At 38.5% G+C, this 20,509-nt stretch overlaps 5 protein-coding genes across 7 annotated transcripts in view; 3 read left to right on the top strand and 2 right to left on the bottom strand.

Annotated features, from left to right (window-relative positions):
* Nucleotides 1–20,509, top strand: part of LOC133632307 (gastrula zinc finger protein XlCGF17.1-like) — a 607,858-nt gene that overhangs the window by 110,010 nt on the left and 477,339 nt on the right. The window lies entirely within an intron of this gene.
* LOC133632342 (oocyte zinc finger protein XlCOF6.1-like) overlaps nt 1–20,509 on the top strand; it is a 309,811-nt gene that overhangs the window by 44,754 nt on the left and 244,548 nt on the right.
* The window catches only part of LOC133632323 (gastrula zinc finger protein XlCGF17.1-like), a 293,261-nt gene that overhangs the window by 109,630 nt on the left and 163,122 nt on the right, over nt 1–20,509 (top strand). The gene's annotated exons all lie outside the window — the stretch shown is intronic.
* LOC133632328 (zinc finger protein OZF-like) lies at nt 1,347–10,597 on the bottom strand. The gene is made up of 2 exons (XM_062024709.1): nt 10,303–10,597; nt 1,347–3,140 (listed from the first exon to the last, which is right to left on the bottom strand). Exons 1-2 carry the CDS (start codon nt 10,415–10,417, stop codon nt 2,008–2,010), a joined length of 1,248 nt encoding a protein of 415 aa, XP_061880693.1. The 5' UTR covers nt 10,418–10,597; the 3' UTR covers nt 1,347–2,007.
* On the bottom strand, nt 11,803–20,468 carry LOC133632340 (zinc finger protein 501-like). The gene is made up of 2 exons (XM_062024722.1): nt 20,195–20,468; nt 11,803–13,585 (listed from the first exon to the last, which is right to left on the bottom strand). The coding sequence occupies exons 1-2, from the start codon at nt 20,295–20,297 to the stop codon at nt 12,621–12,623; spliced, it is 1,068 nt and encodes a 355-aa protein (XP_061880706.1). The 5' UTR covers nt 20,298–20,468; the 3' UTR covers nt 11,803–12,620.

Here is a 20,509-nt window from a genome sequence, read left to right as displayed (position 1 = left end):
ACATTTTTATAACTTATAACAAAATGTGTTTATACAGTAACCTGCTCACATGAGTCACATTACAGCAGGGGTGTCAAACTCATTTTAGCTCAGGGGCCGCATGGAGGAAAATATATTTCCATGTGGGCGGGACGGGTAAAATCATGGCATGATAAGTTAAAAATACAACTATGATAAAGTCAAAGAGTAAAAGTTAGGCGGTTTGTTATGCAAACAGTTACCCAGCATCACTTATGCGTCAACGTCGGTTTTGATACATCTCAACTTGGCAGTGAAAAAGGGTGTAGTGCAGGTTTTTGAGCGTGCACAAACTTGACACATGAGGCCCCAGGTCCCTGGACTGAAGAAGGAGTAACCAAGCACTTGAAGCATCATCTATCTTACTGTTCAGGAAGGTTTCAGATACAGAGAAGACATGGGGTCATGAGTGGATAAGATTATGCTCTAAATAATCCAAGTTTGTATGAATACCTCAGATATCATACGCAAATACGGTGTTAGCTTCCACTGTTATGCTGATGACACCCAACTCTACATGCCCCTAAAGCTGACCAACACGCCGGATTGTAGTCAGCTGGAAGCGTGTCTTAATGAAATTAAACAATGGATGTCCGCTAACTTTTTGCAACTCAACGCTAAGAAAACGGAAATGCTGATTATCGGTCCTGCTCAACACCGACATCTATTTAATAATACCACCTTAACATTTGACAACCAAACAATTACACAAGGCGACTCGGTAAAGAATCTGGGTATTATCTTCCACCCAACTCTCTCGTTTGAGTCGCACATTAAGAGTGTTACTAAAACGGCCTTCTTTCATCTCCGTAATATCGCTAAAATTCGTTCCATTTTGTCCACAAGCGACGCTGAGATCATTATTCATGCGTTCGTTACGTCTCGTCTCGATTATTGTAACATATTATTTTGGGGTCTCCCTATGTCTAGCATTAAAAGATTACAGTTGGTACAAAATGCGGCTGCTAGACTTTTGACAAAAACAAGAAAGTTTGATCATTTTACGCCTATACTGTATATACCTTTATATACTTTGTACATATATATATACCTATACTGGCTCACCTGCACTGGCTTCCAGTGCACCTAAGATGTGACTTTAAAGTTTTACTACTTACGTATAAAATACTACACGGTCTAGCTCCTGCCTATCTTGCTGATTGTATTGTACCATATGTCCCGGCAAGAAATCTGCGTTCAAAGAACTCCGGCTTATTAGTGATTCCCAGAGCCCAAAAAAAGTCTGCGGGCTATAGAGCGTTTTCTATTCGGGCTCCAATACTATGGAATGCCCTCCCGGTAACAGTTAGAGAGCTACCTCAGTAGAAGCATTTAAGTCCCATCTTAAAACTCATTTGTATACTCTAGCCTTTAAATAGACTCCCTTTTTAGACCAGTTGATCTGCCGTTTCTTTTCTTTTCTTTTCTCCTCTGATCCCCTCTCCCTTATGGAGGGGGAGTTGCACAGGTCACGGATGAAGTGCTGGTTGTCCAGAGTCGGGACCCGGGATGGACCGCTAGCCTGTGCATCGGTTGGGGACATCTCTACGCTGCTGACCCGTCTCCGCTCGGGATGGTTTCCTGCTGGCCCCACAATGGACTGGACTTTCGCTGATGTGTTGGATCCGCTGTGGACTGGACTTTCACAATATTATGTCAGACCCACTCGACATCCATTGCTTTCGGTCTCCCCTAGAGGGGGGGGGGGGGGGGGGGTTACCCACATATGCGGTCCTCTCCAAGGTTTCTCATAGTCATTCACATTGACGTCCCAATGGGGTGAGTTTTTCCTTGCCCGTATGTGGGCTCTGTACCGAGGATGTCGTTGTGGCTTGTGCAGCCCTTTGAGACACTTGTGATTTAGGGCTATATAAATAAACATTGATTGATTGATTGATGGATATTTGTGAAAGAAGCAGTGAGGAGGTCCTAGGTAGGGTGGATGTCACCACATATGAGCAACATACCACAAACTAAACAGCTAATTGGTTATTTTCCCTTGTGTGTTCTAAAGTGTCTTACTGCATCTGCATTACGTGCGAACCTTTTACAGCACACTGAACAACTAAATGGTTTTTCTCCAGTGTGTGTTCTCATGTGTTGAGTCAATATTCTCTTAACAGAAAAGCTTTTGCCACAAACTGAACACTTATATGGTTTTTCATCTGTGTGTGTTCTCATGTGTTCTATCAAACCACCCTTAAAAGAAAAGCTTTTGCCACAACAAGAACAAATAAATGGTTTTTCACCTGTGTGTGTTCTCATGTGTTCAGTCAAATATCTGTTAACAGACAAGCCTTTGCCACAAACTGAACAATTAAGTGGTTTTTCACCTGTGTGTGTTCTCATGTGTTGAGTCAAAGAGGTATTTCGAGAAAAGCTTTTGCCGCACACTGAACAATTAAATGTTTTTTCTCCTGTGTGTGTTCTCATGTGTTGAGTCAAAGAGCTTTTCTGAGAAAAGCTTTTGCCACAAACTGAACAAGCAAAATGTTTTTCACCTGTGTGTGTTCTCATGTGTCGACTCAACAAGCTATTTTGAGAAAAGCTTTTGCCACAAACTGAACACTTAAATGGTTTTTCACCTGTGTGCGTTCTCATGTGTCGACTCAACAAGCTATTTTGAGAAAAGCTTTTGCCACAAACTGAACAAATAAATGGTTTTTCACCTGTGTGTGTTCTCATGTGTTGAGTCAAATTGCTCTTTTTAGTAAAACTTTGACCACAAATTGAGCAGCTCAAACATGTTTTACCTCTCTTTTTTGTAGAGTATTCAGAGTGTTTGTTGTCAGTGTGAGTCCTCATATCACCTTCACAGTCTTTATCGCTGCTCAAAGTTTCTTCAACCTCGTCTTCAGCCTCACTATCTGATAGTGGAGCTAAGAGGTTGTCTACTTGTGGTTTCTCTTCATCATCTTCAGTCTTCACAGAGAGAATACTCAGTGGAAACTTGGTGTAATCAGCTTCCTCTCGTCCTAGAAGACACTCTCCCTCCTGAGTGATGCAGAGTTCCTCCTCTTCCTTTTTAATGCAGGGTGGTTGTGGAGTCTCCTGCTTCAAAGTGGAGCTCCCCCCTAACTGAGGGGAAACTTCTTCTGGATTACCGATCAGCTGCTGGACGTCTGCAAGACACAAACAACACAAACACACTTTCTTCTATGTACTGTATGTGTGTGTAGTAGGGTTGTACAGTATACTGCTACTAATAAAGTATCGTGGTACTAATCAATTGAAATCGGTACTATACCACCTTTGAAAAGTACCGGTACCGTTCTTTCATCTGAATGCTGCTGTGCGGCGGTGACTACAGAGCTGAGGCGCATGATGTTGAGTGTGTCAAAACGCACACACAAACTGCATACAAGCAATAACATGGTGGTGACACTTTAAACAGGGAGCCGCCGCTCTGCAAGGGTTGCTTTACACCTTTCCTGTTTGTGGGCTCCCAGACCGTGGTCGAGGAGCGCAGGGGAGACGTTCCCTCAAGGGCCCATGTTTTGTTGGGGGTAACACTGGGTCCATAAAGCTCCGCTCTATGGTCGGAAGGACGAGGCCGTCGATTAGTTACAACTTGCTCACTTTATTTATTATTTCCACAGGGCACAACCGGACATCCACCATGCTATTAACACTCCTGCACATGCTACCACTACCTCTCCTTACTCGCCCACTCACTTACTCACCCCACATACTGCCACTCTTAAAGGTGCACACACACATACACTACTCTCACAACAGCTGCTTTAAAACACGCCTCGCCTAATGTGGTGATGAGTATTACCACCTTTGCTTCAGACTTAGGTCAACATTTAAATAATAAGCATTCAGATCTGCACAAGGAGTTTAAATAGTGACAGGTATAATGTAGTTGTTACACCTGTCCTGCTGCTCTCTCTTTACTCGCCCACTCACTCACTGACGTCACTCAGACAACACGTTGACATTCTCACAAACACACATACTACTCTCATAAGTTAACCAGCTCCCCTGCTGTGCACATGTACAAAACCCAAAAGCAGTGAAGTTGTCACGTTGTGTAAATGGTAAATAAAAAGAGAATACAATGATTTGCAAATCCTTTTCAACTTATATTCAATTGAATAGACTGCAAAGACAAGATATTTAATGTCTGAACTGAGAAACTATTTTTATTTTGCAAATAATCATTAAATCAGAATTTAATGGCAGCAACACATTGCAAAAAAGTTGGCACGGGGGCATTTTTACCACTGTGTTACATGGCCTTTCCTTTTAACAACAGTCAGTAAAGGTTTGGGAACTGAGGAGACACATTTTTGAAGCTTCTCAGGTGGAATTCTTTCCCATTCTTGCTTGATGTACAGCTTAAGTTGTTCAACAGTCCGGGGGTCTCCCTTGTGCTATTTTAGGCTTCATAATGCGCCACACATTTTCAATGGGAGACAGGTCTGGACTACAAGCAGGCCAGTCTAGTATGCACACTCCTTTACTACAAAGCCACACTGTTACAACACATGGCTTGGCATTGTCTTGCTGAAATAAGCAGGGGCGTCCATGATAACGTTGCTTGGAAGGCAACATATGTTGCTCCAAAACCTGCATGTACCTTTCAGCGTTAATGGTGCCTTCACAGATGTGTAAGTTACCCATGCCTTGGGCACTAATACACCCCCATACCATCACACATGCTGGCATTTGAACTTTGCGCCAAGAACAATCCGGATGGTTCTTTTCCTCTTTGTTTGATGTCCACAGTTTCCAAAACCAATTTGAAATGTGGACTCGTCAGACCACAGAACACTTTTACACTTTGCATCAGTCCATCTTAGATGAGCTCGTGGCCCAGCGAAGCCGGCGGCGTTTCTGGGTGTTGTTGATAAATGGCTTTTGCTGTGTTTGTGGGTGTTGTTGATAAATGGCTTTTGCTGTGCATAGTAGAGTTTTAACTTGCACTTACAGACTGTACTTAAAACTGCAGTTAGTGGCAGTGGTTTTCTGAAGTGTTCCTGAGCCCATGTGGTGATATCCTTTACACACTGATGTCAGTTTTTGACGCAATACCGCTTGAAGGATCCAAGGTCACGGGCATTCAATGTTACGTGCAGTGATTTCTCCAGATTCTCTGAACCTTTTGATGATATTATAGACCTTAGATGGTGAAATCCCTAAATTCTCTGCAATAGCTGGTTGAGCAATGTTGTTCCTAAACTGTTCAACAATTTGCTCACATATTTGTTGTCAAAGTGGTGACCCTCCCCCCATCCTTGTTTGTGAATGACTGAGCATTTCATGGAAGCTGCTTTTATACCCAATCATGGCACCCACCTGTTCCCAATTAGCCTGTTCACCTGTGAGATGTTTTTGCCACTTGTGCCAACTTTTTTGAAACATGTTGCAGGCATCAAATTCCAAATGAGCTAATATTTGCAAAAAATAACAAAGTTTTCCAGTTTGAAGGTTAAATATCTTGTCTTTGCAGTCTATTCAATTGAATATAGATTGAAAGGGATTTGCAAATCATTGTATTCTCTTTTTATTTACCATTTACACATCGTGCCAACTTCACTGCTTTTGGGGTTAGTAGATACGTAGACGCGCACACAGCTGCTTGGCTTGATGCCAAATATTAGCACAGTTAAAACTGCCCAATTAGCAGTCAACTAATGCAAGTGAAATGACTACATTTTGTAACAAATTCCTACCATTTGTGTTTTGTCTTTAATAAATGTGTTTTACCTGCTACATGGCTTATCTGTGTACATGTATTCATAGTTTTGTTTTTAGTACTTCATTAATAATTGTATTTTTCTTAAAGCACAGACCAGGACTGGCAACCATACATTTAGAATAACTTTATATAATGTCAGTAAAACTTTCTGTTCTATTCTAATCTAATCCTTGATTATAGCAGACTATATGTAATATGGAAAATTGTAAATTGTTCTTTGAGTGCAACAAGAAAAACCCAAAGTGTTTAATGCCTTTTAATTTATATTTTAACCTTGTAAAATTGTTCTTTGACTGTGAGTGTTTAATGTAGTGTAAGATGTTCTGTTAAAATAAAGCCAATTTTGACATTTTTCGTAGTTCCTTTTATTTAGAAAAGTATCTATACATTTAGTACCGGTACTAAATTATTGGTATGGGGACAACCCTAGTGTGTAGTGTTTCATGGCCATTCATTTAGTGCCTTGCCAGAATGATGGATCAATGTTTACATGACTTGTCATAGACTCAGAAAAGTTCAGCTAGAATCACAGAAAGTAGAAAACATCTGCTGCGATGGACATTAGGATACTACAAACTAACAGTGGGGAAAAAGTCAATATTGAAATACATCGCAAAACTAAAAAAGATAATATCTATCTGAAAGAAGTCTGTAGTTAAGAAGTAGATAACTTTTTTAGATATTAAATGCAAAAAATGTTATCCACTTTCTGTACAACTGCAATGATCATTTTATTTACTTTGTTTTTGACACAATTTGTCCAATAAATAATAACTGTCATCAAGTACACATTTATACAACATTCATTTTAAGTAGGTTTTTTGAAATTTTCAGTGACTTTGTAAACATGGAAGTAAAACTCCATGTCACAATCAGTGTTGGGTTAGTTACTGAAAATCAGTAACTAGTTACAGTTACTAGTCATTTTATTTCAAAAGTAACTCAGTTACTTATACCAAAAAGTAATGAGTTACTGTGAAAAGTAACTATTTAGTTACTTCTTTTCTTCTTCTTCTTTTTTTAAGGCTCCCATTAATGCCCTTTTAGACTTCATTTCAGTACTGTTATTGCACTGGACAATAATACAATGTGATGATCAACTTGACATGCATTTGCATCACTGAACTCTGCTAAGCAATGTGGTCTACATACAACACACAAACAATGTGGTCTACATACAACACACAAACAATGTGGTCTACATACAACACACAAACAATGTGGTCTACATACAACACACAAACAATGTGGTCTACATACAACACACAAACAATGTGCTCTACATTCAACACACAAACAATGTGTTCTACATACAACACACAAACAATGTGGTCTACATACAACACACAAACAATGTGGTCTACATACAACACACAAACAATGTGGTCTACATACAACACACAAACAATGTGGTCTACATGCAACACACAAACAATGTGGTCTACATACAACACACAAACAATGTGGTCTACATACAACACACAAACAATGTGGTCTACATACAACACACAAACAATGTGGTCTACATACAACACACAAACAATGTGGTCTACATACAACACACAAACAATGTGGTCTACATGCAACACACAAACAATGTGGTCTACATGCAACACACAAACAATGTGGTCTACATGCAACACACAAACAATGTGGTCTACATACAACACACAAACAATGTGGTCTACATACAACACACAAACAATGTGGTCTACATACAACACACAAACAATGTGGTCTACATACAACACACAAACAATGTGGTCTACATGCAACACACAAACAATGTGGTCTACATGCAACACACAAACAATGTAGTCTACATGCAACACACAAACAATGTGGTCTACATACAACACACAAACAATGTGGTCTACATACAACACACAAACAATGTGGTCTACATACAACACACAAACAATGTGGTCTACATACAACACACAAACAATGTGGTCTACATACAACACACAAACGATGTGGTCTACATACAACACACAAACAATGTGGTCTACATACAACACACAAACAATGTGGTCTACATACAACACACAAAGACAAAGATATGTTTCAAAGGGCCAATTTATTTCAGGCCAGAACAAATTGACAAAACTATTTTAAATAGCTGCAACATAACATACATAAGTAACAAACAGCATAATAACAACATAGCTGTAAACCAAGGAAGTACTTTAACTTTACATACACAAAGCCTTCCTTTTCTCTCAAGGAATTCTGAAATAAAATCATGTCCGAAGCCCAGAACACTCTACGCATTTCCCCAGTTTTAGTTTAGAGATAAGGAAACATTGGCCTGGCCCACTAGGATCCCTCTTTTTGTTTGTGAACTTTATAGTCTATACATTTAGAGTGATGTGATAATCAAACACTCTAGAAGTCTAGAATAGAATAGAATAGAAAGTACTTTATTGATCCCTGGGGTAAATTCAGCATGAAGCAGAATGAAAGAGTGCATAAGAAAATTGACAGTGTGTGTACTATAACTCGTAATAACATTGATTTTGATTCAATATTATGTTTTGAGCAATGACAGTTTGAAAGAAAAACAACAACTTTGTTTTATTAGTCAACGTTGCAACTTTTTCTAAATTACATTTCACCTTTAAGCTTTTTTATTTCACTTTTGTTATGTTTTTGTTTATTTGAATAGTATTTTTAGAATGTGCCGTGGGCCTTTAAAACATTAGCTGTGGGCCGCAAATGGCCTCCGGGGCACACTTTTGACACCCCTGCTATAGATAATAAAAAATTAAATCTGATATATCTATGGAGAAAAAGCAGAGCCTGGCGACGCATGCGCGTTTATCATAACTCTCTCTCTCTCTCTCTGTCTCTGCCCCTCCCTCACCATTGCTGCTGCGCACACCCCTCCCCTCCCTCCCCACACCCAGACACACAGCGCGCCTCCTCTTTGTGACGCAAGAGATTCAGAAGGACGACACTGCAATAAAACACACTCAGATCTTCTGTTTCTAGCCGATACTACATCAAAAATAACGTGAAATAACGCACTAATGCATTATGTAGTAATGGTAACTGAATTACTGAATATAAAAAAATTACGCGTTAGACTACTAGTTACCGCTGCAACTAACGCCGTTACAGTAACGTGTTACTTTGTAACGCGTTAGTCCCAACACTGGTCACAATATTACAATAGACTATTGTATCGTGACTCAAGTACCGTGATACATCATGAAGTCCTTTCCAATACCTCGTCTAGGGCTGGACAATTATGGCGAAACATAATAATCACAATAATTTTGAGGGATTTTGGAATCAATATTGAAATACATCGCAAAACTAAAGAAGATAATTTCTCTCTGAAAGAAGTCTGTAGTTAAGAAGTAGAGAACTTTTTTAGATATTAAATGCAAGAAATGTGATCCACTTTCTGTACAACTGCAATGATCATTTTATTTACTTTGTTTTTGACACAATTTGTCCAATAAATAATAACTGTCATCAAGTATACATTTACACAACATTAATTTTAAGTAGTTTTTTGAATTTTTCAGTGACTTTGTAAAAATGTCAGTAAAACTCCATGTCACAATATTACAATAGACTATTGTATCGTGACTCAAGTACCGTGATACATATTTTATCATGAAGTCCTTTCCAATACCTCGTCTAGGGCTGGACAATTATGGCAAAACATAATAATAATGATTATTTTGAGGGATTTTGGAATCACAATAACTAAATTATTTATTAATTTGATAACGTAAAAACAGCATCACCAAAACTCAATTTTAAATATAATCTAAAAGAACAACCAGATATACATTAGTGACAAATAAATAAGACGTAAAATAACAATCATACTAACAATAAATGAAAATGACTATAGCAATATGAAAATCTAATCTAATTCAGGTTTTCTGTTTACATTTTTCTGAATTCCATTTTCTTGAATATTCGTGTCACACCCTGGTGAAAGTTGTCTTTTCGAATTTGGGGCTTTGTTTAATTTCAGGCACATTTTTAACATAAACTATCTGTTATTAAAACATATCATACCATACCACCACCAAAGGAATTCAATACAACTGTTTTAGAAAAAACAAGAAGATAAGAACTAGAAATAAATACAAATATTTAAAGAGGCTCAGATGTTTGTAACTTAGACTTATTTTCATTGTCATTCCAATTTGAACTTTACAGTATAACAAAAACACTACCAGCTATCCTATTTGACCATTAGTGTTCGAACAAAGCATACATTTTTTATTTTCTTGTTCTTTATTACCTCCAATCCTCTGCACGTTGATGTAGACATGTGGTCCAGTCTTCTCTTCACATCTCTTACTCTTCCCCAACATCTCTTCTTTCACATCATTATTTTCTTTACACAAGCGCTTGTTTTGCTCTTCCACTTTCTTCATTTGACTTTTGCATTCTTTCATCTCCTCTGATGTGAACTCCACTGCCTTCTTCAAGCTAACAATCATGGCGGCTCTTTCTTTACATTCTTCAACAAGGTCGGCTCATTTCTCATCAACACTTTTTTCAGGGCCTATGATAGCTTTTAAATGACAAAACTTCAAGTCACTCACCTTCATCTTTCGTCTTTATCTCCGTTGGTGATTTGCTGGAAGTTGGTGGCGCTGATTCTCTTTCATGTTCTCTTTTAGCGGACGTCGCCATCTTAGCATAGCAGTAGTCGTCCATCTTCTATCACGTCTTCAATCTTCACTTCAGATATCGCTCCAAACTCAATGCACGTTTCGTGGCTTTGGAAAATACCAATTGAGATATTTGTTGCTATATTTGCTGTGAATCATATGACTTTAAGATCGTGAATTCGAAGAATCTCCGAACAACCATAGCATGCGGTCTTCGTCTTTTTGCTTGGCTTCACGTAGATTTGCGCATGCGCTAGAAGCCCGCCACTTCCGTTTCCTACTCCACAGCAGTTGTTTTTCAAAACAAAGGCATTTTATTCTTATTTTAAAACAATTGTTAGCAAAAGTATCTAACATCAAATAATGGACAACTACTGTTTGAAAATAAAATATATATATATATATACAAGCACGTGCACAGACTTTTTCCATGGCTGCTGTTCAAACCAGAAAAAGGGCAGACATAAAAAAAAAAATCATACATTTTAAATACTACAAGAAACAGAAATATTTTCAACTTACTTAGTTGTTTTAGTTAAAAACCTTTAGAAAGTCAAATGATTACTCTGAATAAAGAAGAAAAGCACTAAGAGTGTAGATCTCCACCAGGACCAATCCTATTGTTCACGTGCTACTAAATTGTGTGCCATCTCATGTGTATCGTGTGCTGCTATGACAATAAACTTCCATGAATCCTGTAAAACACCAGACAGTTAGTAATATGGTTTCACATAAAAATGTTGGTGAAACTGCTCATTTCTACCTAGCGATAGGTGGCTCTAACTGTAGTGCTAATCACTCACCAGCAGAAAGCCCTCATCGCACTGCTAATCAATAACTACCATCTTAGACACTTAACATCACTAATCGCCAGTTAACAGCTATCATGCTAAATGTCAACTATCTTAAATGCAAACATGAAAACAAGACACATTAACGTCTTTCCCCATTACAAACATCATAACACAATCTAAACTTATATAAACACATTACTGTCTGAGCATATAAGATATTCAATTGCATTACATTGCAATTTATTATATTGAAATTAGCCATGTGATTAAGATGGGCACGGTCTGACCAATCACAAGTCAGTAGGAGCTGCTTTGTTCTCGTGTTTGGAGAAAGCGGAAGAGCGATTGTCAGCCTGACATTGATGTGTCTCTGAGAACTGAACACATTTTTATAACTTATAACAAAATGTGTTTATACAGTAACCTGCTCACATGAGTCACATTACAGCAGGGGTGTCAAACTCATTTTAGCTCAGGGGCCACATGGAGGAAAATCTATTTCCACGTGGGCGGGACGGGTAAAATCATGGCATGATAACTAAAAAATACGACAACTTCAGATTATTTTTATTTATTTTACTTTGGCCAAAAATAGAACAAGCACATCCTGAAAATGTACATATCACAAATAATCCTCTTGACAAAATACTTCAAGTTAGTTACACATATTAGAGAGAAAAAAATGGCGCATTTTCAAAAACACCTTAAAAAACACAATGTACTTAGACTTAATCTAAGTGTTTCTATTAAACTTTAAGTCACAACCCATCTAGGATTGAACAAAAAACAAAATAAAGCATGAATAAAAACTATTCTATGTATCAACTACCTCATTTGTCATTTCCACATATTAATCCTGTGCTAACTCAACAAACCATACACACTGAGGTAGAAACTATTCAAGAGTGTTGAGTTACTTCCTGTCTTCTAGACATAATGTGTATTAATAGAAAAATAAAAGTTGTGCAATGTGTGAACAATTTCAACAAAGCACAAATAAAAAGTTAAAAGACTGACAGTATTGCAGTAAATCACACACTGTTCACTTTGTTTACATTTGCACAGAAGACAATCATTTTCACAGAACTATATCAGTGTGCAGTGTCTCATGCTGCATTTTAATTATGTCAGTTTTGATTCATCTCAACTTTGCAGTGAAAAAGGGTGTAGTGCAGGTTTTTGAGCGTGCACAAACTTGACACATGAGGCCCCAGGTCCCTGGACTGAAGAAGGAGTAACCAAGCACTTGAAGCATCATCTATCTTACTGTTCAGGAAGGTTTCAGATACAGAGAAGACATGGGGTCATGAGTGGATAAGATTATGCTCCAAATAATCCAAGTTTGTACGAATACCTCAGATATTTGTGAAAGAAGCAGTGAGGAGGTCCTGGGTAGGGTGGATGTCACCACATATGAGCAACATACCACAAACTAAACAGCTATTTTAGAAATACTTATTTTCTCTTGTGGGTTTTTGTGTGTTTTACTGCGTCTGCATTATGTGGGAACCTTTTACAGCACACTGAACAACTAAATGGTTTTTTACCTGTGTGTGTTCTCATGTGTTCGGTCAAACTGTTCTTAATAGAAAAGTTTTCACCACAAATTGAACAGTTGAATGGTTTTTCACCTGTGTGTGTTCTCATGTGTTTAGTCAAAGAGCCACTTTGAGAAAAGCTTGTGTCACAAACTGAACAATTAAATGGTTTTTCACCTGTGTGTGTTCTCATGTGTTGAGTCAAAGAGCCACTTTGAGAAAAGCTTGTGTCACAAACTGAACAATTAAATGGTTTTTCACCTGTGTGTGTTCTCAAGTGTTGAGTCAAATGGCTATTTCGATCAAATATTTTGCCACAAACTGAACATTGAAATGTTTTTTCTCCTGTGTGTGTTCTCATGTGTTTAGTCAAGTGGATATTTTTAGAAAAGCTTTTGCCACAAACTGAACAATTAAATGGTTTTTCCCCTGTGTGTGTTTTCATGTGTTGATTTAATTGGCCCTTTAAAATAAAACTTTCAGCACAAATTGAACAGCTCAAACATATTTTACCTCTCTTCTTTGTAGAGCATTCAGAGTGTTTGTTGTCAGTGTGAGTCCTCATATCACCTTCACAGTCTTTATCTCTGCTCAAAGGTTCTTCAACCTCGTCTTCAGCCTCACTATCTGATAGTGGAGCTAATAGGTTGTCTACTTGTGGTTTCTCTTCATCATCTTCAGTCTTCACAGAGAGAATACTCAGTGGAAACTTGGTGTAATCAGCTTCCTCTCGTCCTAGAAGACACTCTCCCTCCTGAGTGATGCAGAGTTCCTCCTCTTCCTTTTTAATGCAGGGTGGTTGTGGAGTCTCCTGCTTCAAAGTGGAGCTCCCCCCTAACTGAGGGGAAACTTCTTCTGGATTACCGATCAGCTGCTGGACGTCTGCAAGACACAAACAACAAAAACACACTTTCTTCTATGTACTGTATGTGTGTGTAGTAGGGTTGTACAGTATACTGCTACTAATAAAGTATCGTGGTACTAATCAATTGAAATCGGTACTATACCACCTTTGAAAAGTACCGGTACCGTTCTTTCATCTGAATGCTGCTGTGCGGCGGTGACTACCTCCAGGGCCCATGTTGTGTCGTTTGTAGCATAACAAACACGCAGGTGTTATTATGCAGGATTAATTTGTGGCATATTAAATATAAGCCTGGTTGTGTTGTGGCTAATAGAGTAAATATATGTCTTGTGTTTATTTACTGTTGTAGTCATTCCCAGCTGAATATCAGGTACCGTGAGTATGCAGCCTTGGCTGCTAAACATTCGATAACTTGACCGTATGTGCGCGTCACGTACGTAACTTTTTAAAAATATATAAGCTTTATGAACCTTGGGTTAGGTGAACGGTCTTTTGGGCTGAGTGATTGTGTGTGTTGATCAGGTGTTTGAATTGTATTGGCGTGTTCTATGGAGCTAGGAGCTAGCATAGGAGCTAGGAGCTAGCGTAACAAACACGCAGGTGTTTTTATGCAGGATTAATTTGTGGCATATTAAATATAAGCCTGGTTGTGTTGTGGCTAATAGAGTATATATATGTCTTGTGTTTATTTACTGTTGTAGTCATTCCCAGCTGAATATCAGGTAACCCCCGGCTCTCACAGCATCTTCCCTATCTGAATAGCTTCAACTCCCCACTAGTCCTTCACTTGCACTTTACTCACCCACAAATCTTTCATCCTCGCTCAAATTAATGGGGAAATTGTCGCTTTCTCGGTCCGAATCTCTCTCACTTCATGCGGCCATCATTGTAAACAATAGGGAACTTTGCGTATATGTTCAACTGACTACGTCACGCTACTTCCGGTAGGGGCAAGCCTTTTTTTTATCAGATACCAAAAGTTGCAATCTTTATCGTCGTTGTTCTATACTAAATCCTTTCAGCAAAAATATGGCAATATCGCGAAATGATCAAGTATGACACATAGAATAGATCTGCTATCCCCGTTTAAATAAAAAAAAAACATTTCAGTAGGCCTTTAACGTTATCCCTTTGTTGCAACACGGGGCTGATAATGTGTCTACGGCAGATTTGACTCTGTTTTGAGAGAGAAAACGCACGGTTACCAATTACGAAATAAACGTAACGGACAGAAATATCTCAGGTTGGTTTCATAATGGATCAATGTAGCGGGGCCCAATAAAGCTATATAAATATATTTAGATTTGAGTGACGCTTGAGTATAACTAAACGTTATGAAGGAGCTGGAATATTTCATGCTATTATTCAGAGGCAGCCTAAAACGAATCCTTTATTATTCACAACAGAAACTGTTAGAATAATTGTTTCTAAATTATCAGTTCGGTTTCACAATACACCTCACGGTGCAACCTGGACACATCATCAGTGATTCTCCCGGGGTCATAGGGTGTTTAGGGTCTTAATCAAACACCCTCTCCCGGGCGACCCAGCCGAGGGTGATCAACCCTGCCCCGGTTGCCGTCTTTGCGAGCTGTCAACTGTCTCTCCAGTTGTCACCACTCTTTCGGGGTTGTCATCCAGCCTCTTCCTGGAAGTCAATGGCGATGCCATACTCGATCGGTTTCATAATACACCTCACGGTGCAACCTGGACACATCATCAGTGAACTTTGTGTTACATTTGAGGGCCCGGTGAGAAGACAAAAGCTGTCTTTGAAAACTACCGAGAAGAAGGCTCGTAAAACTCCACTGTGTAAGCGGGAAAGCCACATGAAGGGTTTTCTGTTTTCTCTCATGTATGGTAATCAACAGAAAAAGCGGAGAGATGGCAGGATCTGCCCAATTTCCAGACGACCTCTTTTTGAAGTATTTTACAAACTCTTTTTGAACTATTTTATGGAACTCTTTTTGAACTATTTTATGGAACTCTTTTTGAACTATTTTACGAATCTTTGTCCTTTGGAAACAGCGGTGGCCGTGTGGTCGGGGAGGGTCCAAAATAAAAGAAAGAGGCGTGCAATCTTTTGTCAGAGTGTGCTGAGATACTGTGCAAGGGTACAGTGTACAGACAACTCTCCTCAACATTGAGTTCAAATTGAATTCTGTCTGTTTAATTCTTTGCCTCTTGTCTTGTTTAATAGATGTCATTAGTGTTTGAACCTGACAGAAACGTGTACAAAATCTGATCCAGTTCTGATCTGATGAGTTACATGTCTATGTTGAAGAGGTTCATGTAGCCTACTGATGTGTATTTATAAATGGTTGATTTATATAGGCTAGTAAGGTAAAGTTTTGTACCTGACAAGTTTCGGCTACCTTGCTTCCGCCCTACCCCGGCGCACACCAGAGGACACCGCCATCCCACCACTTCAGGTGAGATGGAACAATCCATAGAACACGTCACAGATGACGTCACGCTAACATCACGTGACACCTCTGATGAAGGCTGCAGAAGTAAGGTAGCTGAAACTTGTCAGGTACAACACTTTACCTTACTAGCCTATATAAATCAACCATTTATAAATGATTAATTAAATCAACTAGGTATGTATTAAGTTACATGTAAATGATGCTACTAAGTACGTTCATTATATGGTTTCTCTCATTTCAGAAAGAAACAAGCCAGCATTAGCGACTTGGTACAAAGGAAGGTGTGCACACCACAGCAAGCGGCTGCATTGACTGATGCTATCCTGAATATGTTGCTAACTGACATGAGGCCACTATCAATGGTGGAGGATGAAGGTTTTAGACAAATGATTCACGTCCTCAACCCTGCTCACACTCTTCCCTCGAGGACCCATTTGACCAGAGTGATGGAGAGGAAGTACCAGCAGACGTTCCAAGCAGTGTAGACTGACATAAAAGCCACCCAGAGCAAAATAGCTCTCACTACTGATGTGTGGACAAGTGTAGCCACCTTGGCAATACATGCCATTACATTGGAGAGCAATGGAACATGAAGTCAATCTGGCTTACCACCATGCCACTAGAGGAAAGACATTCAGCATCCACCATTGCAGAATGGTTAGAAAAGGTAGTAGCCAGCTTTGAAATTCCCCCAAGCAAAATGGTTGCTATTGTGCATGACAATGGTGCACTTTATAAAAATAAAAATAAACATTTTTGGAACATTTCAATCAATCAATCAATCAATGTTTATTTATATAGCCCTAAATCACAAGTGTCTCAAAGGGCTGTACAAGCCACAACGACATCCTCGGTACAGAGCCCACATACGGGCAAGGAAAACTCACCCCAGTGGGACGTCAATGTGAATGACTATGAGAAACCTTGGAGAGGACCGCATATGTGGGTAACCCCCCACATTTGCTTTGTTTTATTTGGCAAGTTGAAAGAACATGGTGCCATTATGCTGTTTTTTCCCCCAATAAAATACTGGAAAGGATAGAAATGTAGTTTGTCTCTTTTATCCGATTATTAATCGATTAATCGGAGTAATAATCGACACATAAATCGATTATCAAATTAGTTGTTAGTTGCAGCCCTACTGGTCATTTTATTTATTATTTCCACAGGGCACAACCAGACATCCACCATGCTATTAACACTCCTGCACATGCTACCACTACCTCTCCTTACTCGCCCACTCACCCCACATACTACCACTCTTAAAGGTGCACACACACATACGCTACTCTTACAACAGCTGCTTTAAAACACGCCTCGCCAAATGTGGTGATTAGTATTACCACCTTTGCTTCAGACTTAGGTCAACATTTAAATAATAAGCATTCAGATCTGCACAAGGAGTTTAAATAGTGACAGGTATAATGTAGTTGTTACACCTGTCCTGCTGCTCTCTCTTTACTCGCCCGCTCACTCACTGACGTCACTCAGACAACACGTTGACATTCTCACAAACACACATACTACTCTCATAAGTTAACCAGCTCCCCTGCTGTGCACATGCAGATACGTAGAACTTGATGCCAAATATTAGCACAGTTAAAACTGCCCAATTAGCAGTCAACTAATGCAAGTGAAATGACTACATTTTGGAACAAATTCCTACCATTTGTGTTTTGTCTTTAATAAATGTGTTTTACCTGCTACATGGCTTATCTGTGTACATTTATCCTTTGTTTGGTTTTTAGTACTTAATTAATAATTAATAATTGTATTTTTCTTAAAGCACAGACCAGGACTCAATCAATCAATCAATCAATGTTTACCTAAATAGTCCTAAATCACGAGTGTCTCAAAGGGCTGCACAAGCCACACCAACATCCGGTGGCAACCATAAATCATGAATAATTTAATATAATGTCAGTAAAACTTTATGTTCTAATCTAATACTTGACTATAGCAGACTACATGTAATATGGAAAATTGTAAATTGTTTTTTGAGTGCAACCAGAGAAGATTAATGCGTTTTAATTTATATTTTAACCTTGTAAAATTGTTATTTGACTGTGAGTGTTTAATGTAGTGTTGTTGCGTTTGTAAGGCGAAAGCAAGACAACTTGAAGTATCTTTTGACACACAAAAACATGTTTGCGGTTAATTTGATCAAAGACGAGAATGAGTGACTCCTGCAAATCTCCTGACGGTCGCTTAAAGGGGCCGCTACGAATTACTAACTCTTAACTCTTAACTGCATATATGAATGCTAAACAAGAACAACATTGTTATGTGCACAATCGAACAATGACAGTGAATCATGATGACAAAGTCAAGTAAACAGTTGTGGTGAATTATGTCCTTAAAGCAACCGCTACAGTGTAAGATTTTCTGTTTAAAATAAAGCCAATATTGACAATTTCACCGCCACCTGAACAGTTTTTTCCCCGTGGCCATCAGGCACATGAACAATAAGTCCTAACAGTAGCTCCTTTGAATTCTTTCTAAGTCTATAACAAGATCTGATAGCTCAGTTACAGCTCTTTTTATTACCAAATCTGTGTTATATGTGTTTTATGTTGCACGATTGCACCAAGAAAAATTCCTAGTTTGTGAACCCGTTCTCAAACAATGGCAATAAAATGATTCTGATTCTGAATTTTCGTAGTATCTATAAAGTATCTATACACTTAGTACCGGTAGTAAATTATTGGTATGGGGACAACCCTAGTGTGTAGTGTTTCATGGCCATTCATTTAGTGCCTTGCCAGAATGATGGATCAATGTTTACATGACTTGTCATAGACTCAGAAAAGTTCAGCTAGAATCACAGAAAGTAGAAAACATCTGCTGCGATGGACATTAGGATACTAAAAGATAATATCTATCTCAAAGAAGTCTGTAGATAAGAAGTAAAGGATGTTTTTTTTATATTAAATGCAAGAAATTGGATCCACTTTCTGTACAATTGCAATGATCATTTTATTTACTTTGTTTTCCACACAATTTGTGCAATAAATTATAACTGGCATCTAGTGTACAACATTTATTTTAAGCTGTTTTGTTTTTACATTTTTCAGTGACTTTGTCAAAATGTCAGTAAAACTCCATGTCACAATATTACAATAGACTATTGTATCGTGACTCAAGTACCGTGATACATAGTTTATCATGAAGTCCTTTCCAATACCTCGTCTAGGGCTGGACAATTATGGCAAAACATAATAATCACAATTATTTTGGGTGATTTTGGAATCACGATAAATAACACAATTATTTATTAATTTGAAAACGTAAAATCAGTACCACCAAAACTCTATTTTAAATATAATCTAAAAGAACAACTGTTTTTTCCCAGCCCTTGATTAGCAGTTTATTTTCTCTCTTTGTAGCGTTTGATGGACGCTACGTCACTACATGGGTGGAAAAATAGCTAAGTTAACGCCACGCTACTGGGAACTGTAGTTAAGCTACATAGCGTCACTACTTGTTGTGCACTACTGCCCATCACTCATTCTAACTCCTAAATAAACGCTAGCAAAAGTCAGCTAACAATGCAGGTAATGGGGATGCACTCTATTTCACCTATAAAAAACTAAGAAATATCCAAAAGCTTCCAGCAACTTTGTATATACACGCTGTAAGTACATATGTACTGTAACAACAGGCACATTCATAATAACATGTAATATTTACGTATTTTCATCATTTGTTATCATTTTAAACAAACGGCGGCGCATTATTTACACAGACGAATCATAACGTTCGCTATTTCCTTCAACACCACCACCAACTGTTACCAATAAAGGCAGACTTCATGAGTGACATCAAAGAAGAATTTGGGACAAATTATGATCCAGAACCTTATATTTTTGAGCTTGAATATAAGGAGGATGAGCTACAAGTTTTAGAAGCTGAGTGATAAGCAGATCAAGCAATTAGCACTATTGCTAAGTGCTCAACAAAAAATACAAACTATATACCATCCAATCTCGATTAATATCACTTTTTATTTAAATTAAGGCAGTTTTTCCGGTGCAGGATACTACTGCGGTAACTTCTGACAAACATTTCCGCCATTTTTGATAAGAGGAAACATGCCAACAGGTTCTTTGTTTATATTGTTCAACAAAGTCGGCTAATCTCTATTTTTAGGGCTTGGAATTCAAATAGCTTTCAAATGAGGGAACGCAACACACTCACCTTCATCTTCGCTTTTCAGATTGTTCTCCGTTGGTGGCGCTGATTCTCTTTCATGTTCTCTTTTAGCGGACGTCGCCATCTTAGCATAGCAGTAGTCGTCCATCTTCTATCACGTCTTCAATCTTCACTTCAGATAACACGCCGTCGCTCCACACTCAAAGTCCGTTTGGTGGGCTTAAGAAAATGTGAATAGTTGAGGTATTTGATGCTATTTTTGAATCTATAAGATCAAGCCACGCCGCTTAGTCCGCCATCTTGGACTTTCCACTTTCCACTGTTCCATGTGTTTGCGCATGCGCCAGAAGTGTGCAACTT

Source organism: Entelurus aequoreus, linkage group LG17, assembly GCF_033978785.1.
Source record: "Entelurus aequoreus isolate RoL-2023_Sb linkage group LG17, RoL_Eaeq_v1.1, whole genome shotgun sequence".
Taxonomy (NCBI): Eukaryota; Metazoa; Chordata; class Actinopteri; order Syngnathiformes; family Syngnathidae; genus Entelurus; species Entelurus aequoreus.
The sequence above is the reverse complement of the archived record's forward strand: the minus strand, read 5'-3'. Positions and strand labels throughout refer to the sequence as shown.

Coding starts and splice junctions, on each gene's coding strand:
- LOC133632328 (XM_062024709.1), bottom strand. CDS start 10,417: ATGGACGACTACTGCTATGCTAAGATGGCGACGTCCGCTAAAAGAGAA. Junction 3,141..10,302: donor GATAAAGACGAAAGATGAAG/GTGAGTGACTTG, acceptor TGTGTCTTGCAG/ACGTCCAGCAGCTGATCGGT.
- LOC133632340 (XM_062024722.1), bottom strand. CDS start 20,297: ATGGACGACTACTGCTATGCTAAGATGGCGACGTCCGCTAAAAGAGAA. Junction 13,586..20,194: donor TCTGAAAAGCGAAGATGAAG/GTGAGTGTGTTG, acceptor TGTGTCTTGCAG/ACGTCCAGCAGCTGATCGGT.